The following is a 21138-nucleotide window of genomic DNA, read 5'->3' as shown; positions in this document are numbered from 1 at the left end:
CGTCGAAGGCGATGGCCAGTGATATTGGCCCCACATTCCTGCCAACTCTGAGGTTAGGGTGGCTTAAGAGGGTGCAGAATAGTTTGTGACGCTTGTGTCGACGTGTAGGGTATTATCATTTGCAAAATGTTAATCAATGCCTCAAGGAATGATAAGGAAATGTGTTTTCTAGTTTATCTGTTCAAAGCACAAGAATTTGCACTGGGAATCATGCCGTCTCAGTGATCCAATTGTAAGTGAAAAAGTGTAGCCAATAAGCATGGACAAGTCCACCACAAAACCAATTTTATGCCCGTGCAAAGCAACACCTTTCGGTTCGGGTTTTGTCTGTTCGAAATCCGATGGTCAAACCTGCCTTTCAATATTTCATTCAACATGATCCTCATCTTAAACGAGTTTTACTATTTTTTTACGATTTGGTTGTCTGCGTCTATGCAGACATCATTTCTCTCGTCTGATCTCGTTTTCGACAGGGCGACTAAGCCGCCCAAGCAAAATACACGGGGGGGAAATCTATCATCTCGTTTAGTTCTCCCTCCCTCGTGTTTGAATAGGCAGTTCATCATAAACACTCGATTGGAGCACGGGAAAGGCAACAAAAAAAAAAAAAAAAAAAATGGTTGAGTAGGAATTCGGTAGATTGATGGACCCTGTCGGTTGGAGTTAATATTCGGCTCATTTCATCCAGCCCGGACAAAGGCCCGGACTCATTGTGGATCCCATTGTGGCCGAACGGTGGCAGTCTGCTGTGCTCTTGGAGTGAGTGTGTGTGTATGTGAAAACCTATCGGACAGTGTTGTTCCTTTTTTTCGTCCGTTGGCTTCTGAACGACAAGCGGAACTGACAGGGCCGTCAATTTCAAGCCCCTCCAAAGCATCTGCTGGTGCAAGCTGTCGTAGTAGTTATCGTTCAGGATTGAACGGACGCTTTGCTTGATCGTTGTTTTTGTCTATACATTTTATATGAAAATTACATTTACTCACCAAAAAAAGAAAATCATTCTCTGGTTGACGGTTTTCTGTGAGAGTGGTCCACTTCTACTGGTTGAACAATCTGCTAGTAAGGAGTGTCCAAATGGACGGCAATGTGGAAAGAAAGACCAGTTTCTATGCTTCACAAAACGAGTTATTGATTTCTTTAAGTCATATTTTTATTTTATTTTGGAGTTGACACTTGATGGATAGTGACGACTTGCATTGTGTTCCATAGCAGCTTGAGAAGGACGAGTATTGTTCACTAAATCACTGAAATATTAGCTCTTTTCGAATTAAACTCACTATCACACTCTGTATGTTCACATTTTCCCGATATTTTTTCTCACTGTCACACCGCTTGCAACATCATAAACAAGTATGAAGCCTCTTCCGCTTCAAAGCTACAATAAACTTCCGTTTGATGTTCCAATCAACTCTCCTCATAGCCATAATCGCCGTACTTCTCACTTGCAACGTGTAGCAGTCACTTGTTTCCTGCCAACGCCTATTGACAACTTCCTTTAGCGGTCGGAAGTTATATCGCTCATCACTCACTCGATCACTTGAAACCGCCCTAAACCACTTAATCGCTGCAAGTACGGCAGAAACTAAAGTCACCAGTGAAAGGTAGCACACGGTAGGCTAGCCAGAGCACTCGACCGCTTTCATCAAACACTGCATATCCACTAAACTGCACCACGACCGTCTGATGCACCGTATGCTCTCGTTTATTTTTTCATTACGGTTTCACCTTCCAAGTAGAGTAGCTTGAACGGGCTCGCGGATGCGACAAACTGCAGCATTCACTTCCACTTGCACGAATGGTACAATTGTTCACTTGCAGTTTAAACTAGGACTCGCACCAGACTTCGGGTTCGATCTCGTTTGTCTAGCTTACTTGGCGATGGGTCGGTTTTCTCTTCGCCCGCTTTGCTCTAGTTCTCTCGTGTTGTGCAGACTTTGAATAGGCTTTTTTCTCGCCACCATCCTTCCAGCTTGTTGCGCTTCTGTAAGGGGATCTCTCTAGCTACGATCTTCAGAGCCTTCGTTTGGAGCCCGAACAAGAGCGCTTACACATTAGACTGGTAGGAGATCAAATGGTATCAAACGATCCCTCCTTGTCGGCTTAACTCAGCGTGGAGCTTATGAGCCAGTTTGCTCAATATGCTCTCCATTTGCTCTATTAGATAAATTAATAGGAGAACGTCGATCACTCGCTCTTTCTCTCCGGGCGGCTGAATTCTAGCTCCCCTAAACTACTCTCGCCCAGATATCGCAACAACCCTTGCAAGTCTCTCCAGCTTCAGCATCTCCTAGCATGTGTCTTTCGCACGTGTCCGCACCACGGATCGGAACCGTTAGTTGTTGCCCTGTTCGCGTTTATCCGCGCTTCGTACACAGCGTCAATGAACGCGAACGGTCGCGAACGACCTCCAGGATTGCTCATCAGCTGACTGCTGTTCACGGCGCTAGCACAGCGAAGGCACGCTTGGCGCGTGTGCGCACACGACACGAACTCCGTTCGACCGTTCGTCCTATTCGGTGCACGCGCCATTTTTTTGTTTGCTTTGGACGGATGCATGGGGAAGTGAACGACACGTTGACTGAGAGTAGAAAAAAGAGCGTGGCAAGTGCTCCCACTTGCATCGTGGCCGGGTAGCGAAGGCACGTTGCAGTGGGGGGTTCGTCGCTTGCTTTTGCAACGAAAGACTTCAATCGCTGAAACGATTTGTTTGGCACAAGACACGCGGTGGTTGATGGTGTTTTATCGCACCTAATTCTATTGGTTGGTTTGGTATGTACTACGTGAAGCGATGATAGAATCACTAGTAAGAGAATTAAGTATTTATCCTTAAATTTTGCTTGCTGTAACGAGCTTTCTGTGTGGCTCTATGATTTTTTGTTCTTAATTTCTGTAATTTAATTTAATGCTTTACAGAAGTTTAATAAGCATGTATTTTCTTCTGTTATTTTTTTCTTCGTTTTTACTCTTTTTTATGCTTTATTTGAAGTTTACTTATTTTTTTTTAATTTTCAACGTAACATTTAATTTATTCTTTTAATAAAGTAATTTTCCATTGAATTTTGCTGTTTTTTTGCTTTTGTTTAAAAAATTTGTAATCATCATAATTAACTGCTTAAATTATGCTTGAATTGAAATGATATAGAATAAATATTTCGTAAGAAGTAAATAGTTTTATAATAATCATTCAGACTGATACTATTCCTACGTTCTAAAGCTCATATAGCCCTCGCTTTTTTTAAATTAGCTCTTCTGTTAGACAGTCTCAAACTGATTCCTGATTTCGCAACCTGCTAATCGAGAATCGGTGTACCTGTGTGTTATCAATGTACCTACCTCCTTGGAAAGGTTTCAACGAGTGCCATAAATTACCACAAATGCACGACAAAACATAAGCCGTGGCACGCGCTCGCCGTCCGTTTGCACTGCCACGCTTCAAAGGAAACTGCCGATGGGTTAAGGATCCAGGAAGAGAAAAATCTGCAACGCGCTACACTTGTGTCGCGCCCTGTTGGAAGCATAATTTATGAGGGCATGCTTGTACTTTGGACACGAACCCATCGGTCCCCAATTCTATCACGCATGCTTGCAATGTTGGCGGGTGTGGTAATGCGGCTGGACGGTTAACAGTGCGCTGGATGCGATTGGACATGGCACGCACGCAGAGTGAAGCATTGCTTTGTGGCTTCGTTTCGTATGGTGAACGATATGGACAAGTCGAGGGATTTAATCTTGTTTTGATTTTTGTTTGAAACACGCAAACGGCTGGACTACATTATTTCAATAAAAAGTATAACAAATGCTAAGCAATGTGTTTATTTCACTTACCTCCAATAGATCCAACAGCCGGTAGAATATGTCCCAAATTGCTATGGCGATCGATTCATACCGCGCCGCTACGCTCTATCCCGACCGAGCCGTTTCAAGGCGGAAAGTAAACCTGAACGGAAAACGGATCCAATGGTGATGGTACGTCCATTCTCTGTTTTTGGTTTCCTCCTTTTTTGTTACCTCTTCATAAAATCAACACAACGATAACTGTATTTTTCCTTTGCTTCAGAAGGAGATGCCCGGCTACTGGCGTACCCATCACTATTCGTCCGTGCTGAAGAAAGCTTTCGGGCTGGTCTCGACAAGCGATAAGATTTTGTCGTTCAAGGATACAACTACCAAATGTACCCTGGAATGGGTCGTTCGTCCGATCTACAGCAATCTCCAGAAGTTGGACTGGAGCTGCCGTCCGCGTACCAAACCGATCGGATTCATCGAGGCCGTACACGATCTGCCCAACATCAAGACGTACTATCATAAAATCATTGACTGGTCGGTTGCCGGCCAGATAGCAGCAATTTTCAGCAAGAAGCTCGTAATCTGGACACCGAACACGGATGTGATTATTGGGCTGCGCGCCCAGTACACGACCTCTATAGCGTTCAATCCAGCCGGCGATCAGCTGGCAATGGCAATTTTTATGATGAACCGGCCCTGGCTGGACATTCTGGACGTTGGCAGCAATCCTATCGAGCATCACGGTGCACTGAAAATGCTCGACCCATTGGAACACCCGGTCAGCTGCCTTACCTGGGACGGTAGCGGTCAGTATGTGGTATGCGGGTTCGGTAACGGGCAGATTTCGATCGTATGCGTGCACCCCAGATGTAGCAAGAGCGTGTGCGACAACAAGTACTGCGCTCACAAGGCTTCGATCATCTCGATCAAGTTCTCCTGCGGGTCCAAGTATATGGCCACCGCGGACGAGCTGGGTCAGGTGTACATCTGGTACTGGAACGGTGGTCACCTGACGCCGATTACGCGCTGGGCGAGCGCAATGTGTGCCTTCTTCGACTGGCATCCGTGGCGTGAGGATGAGATTGTTATCGGTGAGTGAGTTTCTGCTTGGACACTCCAGCACACTCAAACAGGATGTTTAATTTTATTAGCCGACAGCGAACCGATCATGATCGCACTGTACCACGTTCCGAGCCGCCAGGTGGTGTCGTACTATCGACGCCAGGACAGCGATTGTATCGTGACGACGCTTTCGTTCAATAAGATTTCCGGCGAGCTGGTCGTGTGCTACTCCTTCACGGGTAAGTAGTAATTAAACGTCATTACGCGATTAATCGCCGGCACGGTGTTGTAGATGGCACCAGAAAGATGTGGATTTGGCTGTGGTTCACCGAAAGTGGGATGTGCTTCGATGAGGTGCTAGCGACACGAAGCGTGTGCCAATTGGCAGTATGTTTGATTTATTATCGGCGGTGTTTTCATCGCTCTATGCACTGGGTGGTAAGAGATTTCTATTATCTGAGCGTAGATCCTTACATGCACGGCCAGGTGTCGTTGTTTTGGTTGATATTTTCGCTGATTTAGTAGAAATTGATAATTGCTACTTCCCGTTTTGCTGAACATAAAGGCAGGCTTCTACGCTTACCAAAAGCAAACATCGAATTGGTACAAGAAATCTTGAGCATACTAGTGAAATTAATTGCTTCTATCATCTTACATTATTCCAAAAAAAAATTGATAATTTTTCACCACACACAAGAAGAGCATTATAAGCGAAATGATTCAAAGAAATACTCGGACTTCAGCAACAAAGTAGTAAGAACCAAGTCATCTTAGTCGAGTGATCGAATGACCCTCCATCAGAAATATTGATACACATTTGATTTTGCTATCCACGATTCCGGCTTCCTTTCACCGCAAAGAGTCCATATTCCACTTGTTCCAGGTGTAGATTTGTTTACTAAAGCCACCATACTACCGGTTCCCGTAACAGCTCAAAATCTCATTTTGTGCAATGCGCAATGTAATAAAACTAATAATCATGATCAAGTGCTCCGCAAAAGCCCGTGCCCTCTCACGTAATTATTGATATTGGTACAGAAACTCTTAACAACCGCCCCATAAAACCGTCCCGTCCCGTGTGGCCATTACACATTGGGTCGTCGATAGACACAACCGAAAGGGAACGGCTCTTTACTGCTCATTTCTTCTGCGATTGAAACTGATGAGGGGAACACGGGTAAGCCACTGTGGCAGATCGAAATGGGAAGCAATTTCCTCCAGCCAACATAGCTTTTAATGATACAAATTTAATAAAGCAGCAAAGCGCGAAGAGCAAAGGGCATCGATGGGCTCCTTCCTTTATCCTGCACCTTGAATCAAATCCCTTGTTTTCTCTTCCATCTCACCCGGACGATAGATGCAAACAAACCGCCTGAAATACTGGTGCTGGCCTCGATGGACCGTGTGGTGGATGTGATGCGCAATCACGATGACGTCATCGTACATCTGCTGTGGAGTCCGGATGGAAAACAGCTTGGTATGGGGCGCGTTGGAGCTGGACGAGCCCTGCACTCGGAAGTATCCATTAATTCTATCTTTCTTGCCTATTCTCCGCAGCGAGTGTAGGATATGATGAAACGCTCACGATTTGGAACTTCTTCGGCATCTCACCAACGAACAAGTGCAAAAGGAAGAAACTGCAATGTGAATCGACGGCCAGTAGCAGTAGGCCACGGGGTGGTGAGTCCGTCGTCGGTGGGCTAGTGGGTGGACGGGATGCATCGCGCATCCAGTGCAACCGTAACAAAGAAGCCACCTATCGCGATCTGGCCTCGAGTTTTCTGTTCAAGGCAATGCGCTGAGGTTCGAGCTAGGAGCGATCCGAACCCCGTTGTGGATGTGAAGAGACATCGAATGCGAGTAGGTAATTAAATTAGAGACATAAATAATTGCACAAAGCGCAGAGGGAAATGAAGACAAGCCGTTTTCCACCTACACACTTGCAGGTACCCAGATAAGGAAACTGCGGGAGTCTCACGGGATGGCGAACTTGCCGGGCATATGTGCAAGCCGCAGAGCGGCCAACTGACTGATAGTTTATAGAGCGAAAGGATTTCCTTTCGTTGTTCAAGCTCACTTTATTATGTTTAAAAGTATTATTTATATGATTCGATTGTTAAATCTGATCAAAAATGACATTGTAATTTGTTCAACACACATTCTACGCTGTTCCTCGACGAAACAATCCCTTAAAAACACTCGACTCTTAAGAAGGACTTACAATAGCGATTTTTACCTACCAACATAGCATTAGCATTAAAAACATTGTTAACAAACCAGTGACCTTTCTGTGGAAAAGAAAAATGACTAGTCGTCTAATAATTCCTCTTACATCCATATACACGTCGTTCCGCGCGTAATTTGCCTGCCTGCCTTGCGACAGCAGCAGTTCAGCCAGCCAGCGCAGTCACACTTGCAAACGTACGTACGTGAAGGTGCAGCCGCATGTTAAACTTTGCTATATTTTGTACACCTGACAGCACCATGCCAAGCGGATCTGCCACCGTGCACCGTGCTCCGTATAATCAATTAGTAAAACTTCTCTACTCTCGGGCTCCTGTCAACTTTAATCCAAACTCCGCTCATATCGCGCTGGGGGAAACTAACCAATCCCAGGCCAGGTACTTCGGGTGTCCGGCGGCGGTGGTGGTTAGTTTGTACGGCGCAGTGACCGTACCCGTTGGGTGGAACCGATGCGATTAGGCACCGAGTGAAAGCTTGGTTTATGGAAGGAGCAAAACTGTAGCTTCGTGTGATGGTTAGCCGGGACGAGCTTGGGGGCTTAGTTTGATTTTCTGCGATAGCAGTGGGATGGGCATCGGCCACATGTACCCGAGTACTGGATGGCTGTCTCATTATCGTTGTGTGGTACACCATACAAAATGGCATCGTGATTGTAGTTTTATGTGGTAGGGGAATGTTAGTTGCCGTTAGGAGTTCTGCTCTGATTTGTTCCCGCTCCAGGAGGACGTTTTTTTCCTAACGATAAGAATCATCTTTCCTTTTAAGTTCCAATATAGATGTCACTAGTGTTAAAAGAAGGTAATTTGGGAAGCTTTAATTAGCCACCATACTGATCTTCTTAATGACTATGACGTGATAGTACAGAATCGTTTTCCTAATCGTTTCTTTTTATCTACTTTTAGTGTGCTGAATATAGAAATCTAATTCATCCTATGCGTGCTACCAAACCATAACGTTGCTGGGAAATGTTCCTCGACTCAACGGTAATGATCTTGGATTGGAACTGATCCACCTCGTCACGGTATCCATTTATTAGTGTGCTGGAATTGTCAATTCATCGATCGCCAAACAGGTTCCTCTGCCGTGCCAGAATCATCTCTTTTTTGTACGCCATCAAAACATCCACTCCCTCGGGAATCCAGATTGCGTCCTTTGCTTTATCTTTGTTCTGTGATCTTTGCTGGCTTCGGAGCAGTAGATACCGACCATCATTTCGGTTACGTTCGATTCTGTAATTGCTCTGTCCCTTTTTGTGGCCACCATCCTTCTATATGACGCCGTCAGACGGCTGGTTGCCCCTTTGGAGATCGGAGTTTCTCTGCAGCTGATGAGCAGAAACTGGTGAGCGAGTTTCTCTCGTGACTGAAATTTCATCTTGATTGATTTAGATTGAGCCATCACGAGCTGATGAAAGTGAGGCCGTAAATCTTGACAATCCGCACCGGACAAACCGGACCTCGCGTTGATGATGAGTGAGTTTCGCCGCGCGATGTCACGTCAATGCAGTGCACCAATTAATTTCAAACGTTCTGTACGTGAACTGAGGTTTTGTGGTTTTTTGTTGTTGTTGTTGTTGTTGTAGTTGTTGTAAAGGGAAGATATCTCAATGAAAATGCTGAAATCAGTAGCTACGGTCCAGTTTTGTACCACCTGTGTCTGAGCAGTGGATTGCAGCAGGTCACGATATTGACCCTCCTGAGATGTATTGCGCTGTGCACAACCAACTTTCATCATCTCGATGAAACTATGTTTTAAGCGACGTAAAATAATATATTCACTTACATCTTTTTTTCCACAGCCACCAAACACGAACCCTACTAATCTGAGTGCAACAGAGCACACTTAACCTTGCTGCACACGATGCAGCTTTTGGCAGGCAATTCAATTACGGACAAGTGTACTACAGTTCTTTTTAATGTTATTACACTTAATGCACCGCGTGTACAATAGGGAGGGAGAAATATAGTTAACACACTTGTTCCGTACATTACAACCGCGAGCAATGAAAATCGTGCCCTAAATCGTGCATGGTGGTTTAAATCGGACCAATTTTTATAATCGCTTGCAAAACTGTAACCACCGGTAACCCGCAGGAACGGCCAAGAAATAAGGTGAATAACTTTCATTACCTCCTCTGACCTAAACCATTTTATAGGCAAATCGATCGATCGGTAAGACAACATTAACCATTCACCGGTATTCGGTATTAATGAAATGATGCCCATCGATCCTCGATTCTGCCTGTGCAAACTACTAATGCATCAGCACAAATTGAAATCAGACTCTTCCAGACCAGACCAGTGACCAGGCCTTAAGTCCCATGAAGCTATGCTGAACGTGTGGGTTGTACTGGATCGGGAACGCTCGACGACCCAGAGTCCAGACAGCCAGTGGTTTCAATCGGGCGCGCACACTTGACGGCAGATCACGATGTAGTTTTCAAATTATCAACACCTTTCCAGTGTGAGGCCTTCCGTCGTGACTGGACTTCCTGGACGTGGAGATGCTATGCATATCGGTGCCCGCTCCGTAAATATTGTGTTAACACCGGTAGCATTAAAAGTTACTGCTTGGATCATGCCACCGATGAAAGGCCGTATCGTCAGTATGGATGACTGGACATAACTGAAGCGTTCCATCGCTAGAAGTAGGTGGACAAGAAAATGGGGTCCCCCTATTAAGATAGTGGAAAAACGGATCCTTCACACTTGTGATCGCTGCATTGACATCCGCTTTGGGAGAATGGTAGTAGGCAAGCTCTAGAGCAGAAATTGAGTTGAATCCGTGCAACGGCAAGTGACGAGGCAAAAGTGTCCATTTTTAGACATATCAATGGGGATAAATTTAGAGAACTTTGCAGCACTTAACAGTTGTCAAATGAGGGCTTCCTCGTTGACTCATTGGTAACGATCAAATCGCACAACACTGATTGATGGGGAGAGTTGTTTGGGGCGTCTCGCCAATGCCAGATTGGCGGTTCATTATGGTTTATTGGCATGTTGCGGCCTTCTTTGGAGTGGCGTAATTAATTTAGCGCAAATCACTTGTCATGTCATGACCGACTGGACGACCTGTCAGTTGGAATACCTTTGATGGGATGGAATCGTTCATTGCATGTTTTGCTTTCGCTCGAGCAGAAGTGAACTAGAGGCGTGTACAGAGGGTAGTTATAATTTGTTGCCCTGAAGAAGGTTATCGTATGATGCTGCAATTAAGCGCTACATTATGGATCACTTGTTGGTTAATTGCTAGCCAAGAACATGGACCTTAGATGAAAGGAATCGCTAAACGGTAGTATAACGGAATCCGTTTCAGATATATTTGGCACGTAAGATTCATATCAAATATGAATAAAAACATAAAACATACCCCAGTGAAAGTCCTACATTTCCTAAAGACATCAAAAGGAACTATAAAGAGGTCGTGCTTTAAGCGCAAAACCCAATACGTCTGTAGGGTATAAAAGCGTTTTCTTCTGCAGAATCTTTGCGTGTTTTCCTCCAACATCCGCAATCCAACCCGAAACGTCCGCAGCAGCTAGCATGCGTCTCAATTGGTGTAGTTACAAAAACACGCTCTGCGCCATCGATTAGTTCCTCTTGGTTAGTCACACAACGACACATCAGCTGATATAAATCTTTACCTTTCAACAGTTGAATTCCACTGTCGTCGGCATGCTCCAAACATTCCGGGCACCGGATCGGATCGTGTGGCGTGTGGGCATTTGTACTTGAGATTTGATGCGAACCTTTCCCGGCTGGGAATTGGGAGAAATTGAAGCAAAAATGGCGGCATGGCAAGACAATTAAGATATCAAATAATGTTTGGGGAAAAAAATGGGGAGGGGGGGGAGGAGAGATATAGAGGGAAACCGCAGAATAGCTGATGCCGTATGGCATATGGGCTGTTGCGAATGAGATCGCATGAGTGGGTTACGTATTGGAATGCGATGTGGAATGGCAAGGAGAGATCCTTGGGCAAGATAGTTCGCCCCTGGAGTACAAGTCGTTGCACGCACATGAATCGCATGCTAGCCGATCTTTACGATTGGAAGATGCCGATGAGATTATAATTAATCGATAGTATTCGATCTAAAACAACCCACTGGAAATCTTTATTTAGCTTCCGTGTATCGGGTGTTTCCGTAGGGAATCGTAATGCTCTGCATTCAAATTGCTTTCCAATGTGTTTCACCAAGAGGGACACATGCGCACATTGTTCCAAACCTTCAAGTGCTGTTCATTCATCAAGGTACTGTGTCCAGTGTACCTTCGGGATAGGGATCAACCTCTGGGACGCTTAGATCGCAGAAGAGAGGTTGCAGAAAATGTTGCAAAACCCTCGCTGTAAGCCACCTTTGTGGGCGTTAATGGTTGCGGTTGAATTGGTGTCTGTATCAAAAGTGGACAGAGAGCAACAATGTTGCCTCGTTCCGGTTACGGGCCGGCACTCGCAAGTACATGCACACATGTTTTATTTCTCGCCTCGTGTCTACGGGTGTCTCACATCATAACAAGAGATTATCATGCTGTCATATCATAGTCATAAGTAGCGCGATAATTGCGGGCTATTGCGGTTATGAAAATACACTTGAGTTAGCGGTTAGGTTGTCACAAAAGCTTCTCGCGTCCACATGAGCTGTGGTTAGCAAGAGTGCCTAAAGGCTAGCTGGCGTTCATGTCCATTTCTTACACTTTGTACACGCTAAGAATGTGCGTCCAATGGAACGTACGCTACACGAGCTTGGAAGTATGTGTCACCCTTATGGAACGATCAAACGAAATCAGTTAACAGGAGGAAGATTTATTGTAACATCTTCTCCAGACATGACACGATGAGGGCGTATGGATGAGCAGGGGATATAAAACTGTTACTTAGTTTTTAACTGTAGCCGTAATGGTGAGGAGAATCCAGAATTCTACCCACGTAAGACGCGTGGTATGATGAAAAGGTATTCAATTACGTAGATCCGATCGGAATGATTGATCCACTCGATGCGCTGATGACTGATGATTGATTAAGCTGTTGGATGTGAGCTTCTGATTTTCTCATGCAAAAGCATTTGATTTCATCTTGTAGCGGATGATTAACGTGTTTGATGTTTTGTCACCACCTTTATGTAGTTCTTGCTCCATGTACTCTACATCATCACGAATTGTTGCAGTGCGTCCATGCAAACATCACGTCAAAGTTTCAAGTCATGCGCTTAGTCACCTTCACAAGCAACCTCGATCATCCGTCGAAATGGGCCCTGATGTCTCTGTTCGCGAACGCTTAATGTTAAGTGGTTAGGCTCCTATTGGTGATCGTCTCTTAATAGAGCTTCATATAAAGTTGATCTTCACCACCATTTCCTGAAGAATTCCTTCGCTTCCTTCCTGTGCTCCACGCACTACTTAGCAAATATTTTATCAACGGAGCGATTTTTATTGCTTTATCCTCGGTGTAGGGTTTATTTTTTCGTTGACTCAATCGCGTCTTCCCTGTCGGTTGAGGTGGATTTTCTTTTTTCAACGGACGTCCATAAATCTTGCGGTGGACCGTGCGCGCCACATACTCCACCACATGTACAGAACACGATAGGGATCGTACATCGAGGAAAGGGAAGGCATTTCCATTTCCCAACCTGTGCGTTTGGAGTGTAAGGTCCCTAGGAATGTACCATGCATTCCAGCTATCTTTTTCACTCTCCTCAGCATCAACGGCTCCAGCGCAAAGAGGAGAAATATTACAAAAGTAGTCGAATTGGACCATAAATAACACTTAACTTTAATACGGTGCAACTGATGCAAGGGCGCACGGCGGGTATTTTTCGCAATAAATCATGCATTATATTAATGTGCATTTTCTTTTTCACTTAATTGTGGATATTATCGGAATATTGCCTCCTTGGAGGTTTCCTCGAATCCGCTGGCTTAAGATGTTTGTTTGGCTTACGTTCCCGGCAGCAAGTCCTTTGAAGTTAAAGGTATCTCCACCCAAGGTGGAACCGGAACCTCGATGTACGTGCTTAGGATAGTCGGTAGATCCACAATAATCACGTAGCAGCGATTTGGGGACATATTATTATAAATGTCCCCGGTGGAGGTGAAGCATGGTGACGAGAAATCCTCACAGAATGACCGCAAGTGGTACACATTGTGACTGAAGTTGTCTCGACGAATAGGTGAAACAGTACAACAGGTTGCTCAAGTCGTATGAGATATATAACGGGCTTCCTGTTCATGTCGGACGCAAGACACTCTTGGAAGGCGCCAGAGCAAGAGAATCTTGTTGTAATTATCACTTCACATGCGGAGAAAGGACCGTACGCAATGGAGATCCTGGAATGGTGGAATGTTTGGGCAATGTGTCATTAAATAATTAACACGTTATTACCTAATATGGAGCAGACCGATGATTGTAGATCACAAGCTCGATTTCCCACGACGATCATTTACGTCGGGAGGGAGAAGAATTCGTGATGGAATGCACAGCAGACATCATGAGAGGCTCCTAATGCTACAATCTATGCTCTGGAAGCTTCATAAGATATTGAAAGCACGTAGTAAAACAGTATCCAACGGCCAGAATCAAACGCATTCAGATAGCATGCTGATAGCTTTGAGGTAAAGGCTACTCAACGAAACGATTGGCTGCTCATTGTCACATTCCTAGTCTGCAAAATGGCAAATCAAATATGACAAACTGTGAGAAAACTCACTGCCAGCGTTACATTGTACCAATTTGTTTCAACCCTCAAAACCTCCCCCTGGCACCGTTGAAGAAATCCTGTTCCGGATTAAATTCATCAATAACTGCCAGAAGCATGATGCTCGCTCCGTATCGGAGTTATAGTGTTCCAGTCCGTCGCACCTCATGCTTATATGCTCACATGCGAAACTATCCTCAGACTGCACGTATGCGTGTGTGCAAATTAAACCGAATCGGGCCTTCGCCCGGGACTCTATTGCTGATCAAAGGCCGTCACCAGCGTTTCTTGTCACCCGTTTAATTAAAACTTGTTCGCTACACTGTTGCACATATGCTTGCCATTGCGTACGTGCGCTCGTGCGTGTGTTTGTATGAGTTTATGTAGCTGCTTGATTGCGTTAATCATCATCGGTCGAATCAGATCGAGCATGAAAGTTTCTTCGACAGCAGCTTTCATCCAACGAAACCTGCCTTTGCCCGCAGGGAGAAAAAGGAATACCGCCGATGATCGCTTCGCTGTTCGGATCTCCAACCAACAGAACCTTGAGAAAATCTGAAAAGCGAAACGAAAAAGAAATATTTCGCTTTCGTGGTCGAATATTGGGAGAGTACACCCTGGAGTACAGTGAGCTGTTCGGCGATCGGCATCGAATAATCAGCGCTATTGATTAATAATGACAATTAAACAGTAAACCCTTAGGGTTCGAGCTCGTCTCGATCGCTTCCTGTAGCAAAACCGCTATTACCATTACAAACGATCTTCGAATCACTTCGATGCCCGGAGGGATTGGGAGAATGCGCGATGCCAGATGACTTAAACGTTTTACTGTTTGCTTGCCATGCCCTTCGGTTTGCCATTTTTCAGCTGTATCGACAGTTTGCGCACCTTTCTTTAGGGCGCAATACACCTTCGGGGTGAGTCCAAAGTTGGGTGCGATTCGACACCGCTTCGCGTGGACAAACTGCGGCTGCTGTAGAAGCTGTCGTTGCAATTAGTAAGGATTAAAGCGGGTGCACTGCTGAGGCAACTGTGGAAGGGTTCGACAGGCTAATGGTTTATTAAAAAAAGCAATCTGTAGCTAACAATAAAACAGCACAACACACAATCGCCAAACCGTTTGAGACCGATCGTAGATATCGAGCCGGCCGAAGAAGCGTCTTAAGCTGGTCCTAAGCAACCGCTCTCGTGTGGTTGAGCGCAGCCCGTCTTGGAGGGATGTTCGATCGCGCATTGATTTTATCGGTGCCGGAAGGCTTGTCTCTAAACAACCTGCGATCGTGTCACGGTGGGTCTGGCGGTTGAGGCGTCTCCAGTCTCCTCCCGGAACCGTATCATCATTCGGCTGCGAGCGAATGTATGTGCCAAGAAAAGCGGAAATCAATACGCCAGAAGCGCACACCCAGGGTACAAAGCAACCCGCCAATAACAATGAAAATCAAGCGCCCGCTAATTGAAGTGGCAATGTTGAGAGCCTTAATTTGTGCAACATGCAATTAAATGCAGCGCGTGACAATTGTATGGGCTGGTGTGTTGTCGATGGTTCTGTCACGACATCGGGTAGCAGTTGGTAGGACGGTAAATTGGAGTGGTTTTTGGGAAGACATTAAAGCGTGTTGTACAAGATTGTTGTCAACTTCTTGGTGATTTGTAATTGATTTTGCAAAATTGCAATGATATGTGTTTTGTTATCATTTTTTATTATTTGTTGATTATATCTTGTTTTGAGTGAGCTTTTTACAGGCTTTGTTGTGAATTGTTGTATTCTTCCTTCATGGTTTGAATATGCAGAATTATAGATAGTAAAAATTGGCGTAAAAGCGGGGCAATGGCAGATCAATTTGTTAGAAGGCCCCTGGCGGAAGGGATATTGGGGCAGCAGCTACAACATGCAATAGCGGTAGTAGTTAAAATCAGGAGTGCAAGGAGCAGGGGAGTGGGGGGGGGGGGGGGAGAGGTCAGTTGACACACCTTCATCCTCATCATCCGAGGCCTCTTCATCCGCTTAATAAAAAGTGTCAATCGAGGAAGGGTATGATTCCCTTCCACAAGGGGTTTCCTATCCCGTTAAGCTCGTCACTTCGGTCTTTAACCCCCCCCCCCCCCCCCTCCTCCTGGGCGACGAGGTCCTCCTGGACGACGAGGCCCTTCTCACTACGAATTTTCTTAGGTTCTTAGCTATAGTGAGCGATATTCATTGGTGTTCATTTTCGTTCATTTTCGAACAGACCACTACAACAGTCATTTTGGGCGTCGTTCACTATTGTAGCAGATTTTGTGATGACGAATGAGTCAAATAAGATCAATAAGATCAAACCACACGTCATCGCTGTCTTATATCATCAATTCTGTACTGAAAAAATGAACATTTTTCATTCCTTGTCTTAACACTCGACCTACCCTGTACGATCGATAAGACAAATATTAGCAGACTTCAATAACATAATTGGATTTTAATTCTCGCCCCACTGATTCAATGTTAATGGCCGGCGAAAGAGCATGAAAAACACACTTTAACTGATCGTGATGGATTTTCTTCAGCCATATTATCACCAGGCGCGTGTGGTACTCAATCAACAGTTTAGAAGCGTCGACAGACGTGATTTGATTGGAGCGGCATTTAAAACAAAATTAATCCCGTGAAAGTAAACGTTGATAAATGCAGCAAGAATACATCGCGCCACACGACACCGTAACTAACGTTACACGGTTCAAGCTCATTATACCGGGCTGGTTCTGCCCGCGGGTCCACTAGCGCTAACTGTCTCGCCAGTAAGCACGCCATCCACGAAAGAAAGCAAAAGAAACGCGATTCAATCAATCTCGTGCTGGCCGGGGTTTGATTCCAGCCACCGCCCGCCAGCCAGTGGGATCCAGTTTTTACAGCCCGGGTTCCCGAAAAGCTCCGACACACTTTCAAACGCACCCGCGTATTAACAAGCTAACCGTACGAAATATACCTCGAAGGAATCGAGTTCCACGGCGGATACGATCCCGGCAACTCGATAGTGTTGTGTTGTGGCGTGTAAAGTACAATTATTATTTTCCCATTTTCAACAGCAAGCAAGTGGCACCGATTCTGGCACGTGAAAATCGGTGTCCGCACCCCTTTAGGCGGAAAGCATATTTCCAAGCGCGATGCGTCTGCTGCGATGGGGAAACTTTTGCGTCGAAGCAGAAGTCCTTCCCTCGGGGGTAGGAATGCGGGGCTGAGAGTGCGTGTACGGTTGGGTGTATAATCTCCAAGACACGGTACATATAGATCGCTAATCAAGTGCGAAATGGACTGACGGTTTGACAAATTACAATCAATTGCTATCAGGGACGGGAAGCTTTGATTGCGTTTGGTGGTTGAGTTTGTGCAAGGATTCAACGAACTAATCGGTAGAAACGCTGGGATTAACAAGTCTCATTTTTTTGCATTATGAGATATTTGCCTGAAGTTCTTTTCATTTTGAATACACTACTTCTATCTACGGGAAATAATGAGCTCCTGATATATTATGAAAAGCTGAAATTATGACAGAACCGATAACTTCACAGACTGTACTTTAACCGCCACAAATTTTGGAGACATATTCTAATGTTAAGGATGCGCGTGGTGAGACAAAAGTTCTCGATTAGCCTTGTCTTTAACAATTTATAAACTTTTTTTAATTTTCTAACTAGTTTACTAGGTGTTGCTGATGCGAACAAACAGGATGCAAGCATCTGCCGTTATTGAACCAACTAGAACGAGCTGTTTCTCGTGTGAGTTGTCAGATCTACTTGAATCAGACCGATAGGCTTCATCCGGGAACAGGACTAGTTCCTACCAGTGAAATCGTCTACCTGTTGACGACATTTAGGGACGCCGGCGTCACCAGGTTTGCTTAAGTCGGGAGAGTAAACCTTTTTCCTGAACTAGAACTTGTCAAGAAAATTGTCAACCTCGAACCAAAGTTCACAATTCTTGCGACGGATTAGAGAGAGGCGCTGAAAGGAGAAACTATTCCGATTCTGAAAAGAGATCCTCACAAAGACTTACAACAGACGGAGTATCCCAAAACATGCTTTAACCTTGGTGGAAGAAATCAGAGCTGTGCTTAGTTTCAAGACATTAGGAAGTAATGATTCTTGACTTCTGCATGACTTCTGAGGTGAATTGTGACAATTTAAAATATAAACAAGCTTTCATCGTTATTAGGAGCTATAACTTATAGCTCTAGCTGTTCTTTCTAACATTGTGGATTAAAATATAACTCCGTCCATTAAAAATCTCAATAAACATAGCCCAGGGTGCATCTACTGTTCTGCTGCTCGGCCCGGAAACGCTGATCCTCCGATGTATGCAGACAAGAGAGAGTGCGATCAGCGTTATGAATGAATCTGTTTTGCTAACTATTTTCTTCACTTTTTCTACATACACTCACCGACCACTAAATGGCATGACACGGCTCATTTTCGACATGATCTACCGGTGCTACTTACAGGAAAAATAAACACCCGTCCGAGCCCGCAGCTGGGGATGGGCGGCATTATGGTGAACAAGTTTTATGAACCACCAAACAGCTGTTTTATCGAAACCTATCAATAATATTTCTCCTTCCGCCTTCACATTTTTCATCTCGTGCGTCCGTGCGCAATGTGAGGTGAGAACTTAATTTCGTACCAAAGGTACGCGCTACAATGTTGCGAATGCTTAGATCGGCCCTCGATGTGCCGGGACTGTACGATCGAATTTGTGCCTTGGCCGCCTTGGCGTAGGAAACGGTTGCCTTCGAATTGGATATTTATTGCCTTTTTATCTCGCGGACGATCCGCGCCTTCCACACGTGGCAGGGAAGTGAGTGGCCACTCTACTTCGAGTTTAATCTTGTCCATAAGGATAAGAGATTCGTCCAGCATTTCCAACTATCTGGGGAGATGTATGCAGCGCTCGGGTCTCGTGGCTTGCGGTCCGTTACGTTTAATGGCTCATCAACCCATTGACACCAAACAAAACTCAACAGCTCGTCGTGGGCTGTGAGCTGAGGGTTGCTTTTTTACGATGCAATTTATGGTGTACTAAGGTGTGAAGCAGTCGAAGTGGAATCGGAAGAAGCGTCGCGCCACCGTAAAACTACCACTCTATAAATTTCCATCTCATTTGGATAGGGCGCAAACTGAATGGTCGTTAAAAAAAAGAAGTAGAAATAGAAAAACAGTTTTACTGCTGCTTCGGTTTGCGAGAGCGTTAGGCATATTGACCGAGTGTGATTTATAAGATGGCCGCAAGGGGTGCAAAGGAATGCATTTTTCGCGTTTCAAAAAGTGGATGCATCTTGCACGATCGAGCGTGGCCAGCAAAAAAAAAAAAGCGACGAACTGGTGTGGCGATTTGTTGATAGATGACGTGACAACACCCTACAACGGTGAGTTCGAGCGAGAACAATTACACTATCATAAATATTCATTGCTGTCGTTTAATTGAATTCGGGACATAAAAATCGCTTTGCATAATTTATTGCACGCCATCCATGTATAAAGACACACACAGTGATTCAGCAGTACTTCACGAGCCACCCAGGCGAAAGGGTTTTTGGTTTTGTCTTTGGGTCTCCCATCGGGGTGATCTTTTTCGCTTCGACCTCCTGAGCGGTGCGGTGAGTGTCTCGTGCACAACCCTTGTCCTTTTGCGTTCGCGTCTCTTCAACAGGTACCGGCAGGCCAGCGGGTCCCAGAACTTGTGGACTGGTTGGTTTGCCGCATGATCCATAAAGTGCACGATGCACTATGGGGCGAATGTTTATCGAAAAGCTTCAAATAAGTATTTTGAAGGTATTCTCAGATACTTCTTTTTTTAAATATAATGGATAGCCCAAGAAAAATCTTGAATGTGTTACGATAAACTTCTCAGTTCTTGATACAGTCAGGTGCTCAAGTCAAAAAGAAAACTCAAAGCAAAAAGGCTAACCAAAATTAAAGGCGAAATTGAGATAAATTTAGATTTCTGTTAACAAAATTCAATTGTTTCTCAAAAGCGTTAAATTCCGAAAGCGTATTTACGAACTTTTTTTGTCCTGTGCCACCCCATAGCGCAATATGGCCTGTAGCAGCGGAGCGATTGTTCGATCAAGGGTGTGTCGGGCACCGCAGTAAGTCGATGCAACGATGCTGCACTAAGCGGAGAGAGGAAAATAGGCAGCGCTTCGAAACAAAGCGTTAAATTATGCTGACCGTATAATTTATGTGTTCACCGAACCGTTTTAGGATTAATGTCAAAAGTCTCATAATTTGGTGTTCCCGAAGGTGTACCGAGTGTAGCCAGTGCATTAGTGCATGTTTCTTGAATTGGAGTTTATTTTTCTTCCTGCATAAAAAAAATGTGTGCACCAAACACCATCAAATGGGATTAAAACTGTAACACTAAACTGTAACGACCGGTGGTTACCTCGCCCAACGCTTTGAGGCTCAATCTCTGCCTTAGTAGCGCCCATGTCGGTGAGCTTTAGTAGCCGTTATCGTACACAATAGATCACAGAAAACTTGTTGCGCAAAGGTACGTGTTGTATAGGAGTCTGTCGTGGAGAGATGTTTTTTTTTTCGGTTCCATCGGTTCGGTATTCTTTGGACATGGTTCCTACACGTGCCTGTCTCACGTTCGGGCTGCAGAACGCGGGACCATAAGAAACTTGCCGCAAAGGCTACCGTGCACGGTTGGCTGGTGGATCGCTCGACCGTACCGAATTGGGTGACAATCGCGTGTAAGCAGAGGTCAACAAATGTCGTGTCATCGTGCCGATCGACTACTGCACCACAAAAACGTGTCGAGCAGAGGAAATGATTGGAATGTTGAACAGTAACGATGGGATGTTAGCGGACTGGTGTTGATTTAGTGAGCTTTATAGCGGAATGGCTCATTACATGGATGAACAAGGTGTTTTTTATCGAAACAATGTGCTACTTTTCACGGAGTATTGTTTTACAGTTTATAGTTAAGAATTGAAATATTTAATTAAAATTGTTACTTTTTACATAATATTGCATTGAAATATAGAGATGTCACCATAGTATAGCCTTTTTTCGGCCATCGAATGGCTTACTAGACTAGCCCCGAGGTACCACGTAGTTGGATAGTCAGTCCTCACTTTCGAGGGACCATCCGGATGGGATTTGAATCCCGGTACTGCCGTTTGAAGACCGGCGCCGATGTTGCCAAACCACTGGGTCGTCCCTAGACAGATTACCTCTGCAGCATTTCGCTCTACTTGGGAACAGTCAAGGTTCTTATAACAGTTAGTTCATAGCAATGTGGCCTAGTCATTCTTAATGATTGAAAAAAGATGCTTTTTTTAATTTTTTTTCCATTTAATTTTAGATGTATTTGAATTCTT

The 21138-nt window shown here is 44.8% G+C and overlaps 3 protein-coding genes across 3 annotated transcripts in view; 2 read left to right on the top strand and 1 right to left on the bottom strand.

The window, feature by feature from the left end:
* Nucleotides 1-6650, top strand: part of LOC126568146 (protein cortex-like) — a 34860-nt gene extending 28210 nt beyond the window's left edge. Inside the window, exons 2-6 of the mRNA XM_050224572.1 lie at nt 3835-3966; nt 4058-4877; nt 4938-5087; nt 6206-6325; nt 6406-6650. Of these exons, the coding sequence (XP_050080529.1) occupies nt 3835-3966; nt 4058-4877; nt 4938-5087; nt 6206-6325; nt 6406-6650 (1467 nt within the window). The remainder of the gene's footprint in view (nt 1-3834; nt 3967-4057; nt 4878-4937; nt 5088-6205; nt 6326-6405) is intronic.
* Nucleotides 1-21138, top strand: part of LOC126567958 (MOXD1 homolog 2-like) — a 507834-nt gene that overhangs the window by 173220 nt on the left and 313476 nt on the right. The window lies entirely within an intron of this gene.
* The window catches only part of LOC126568598 (probable salivary secreted peptide), a 380437-nt gene that overhangs the window by 245592 nt on the left and 113707 nt on the right, over nt 1-21138 (bottom strand). The window lies entirely within an intron of this gene.

Source organism: Anopheles maculipalpis, chromosome 2RL (assembly GCF_943734695.1).
Source record: "Anopheles maculipalpis chromosome 2RL, idAnoMacuDA_375_x, whole genome shotgun sequence".
NCBI lineage: Eukaryota > Metazoa > Arthropoda > Insecta > Diptera > Culicidae > Anopheles > Anopheles maculipalpis.
This window is presented reverse-complemented; position numbering and strand designations above follow the sequence as displayed.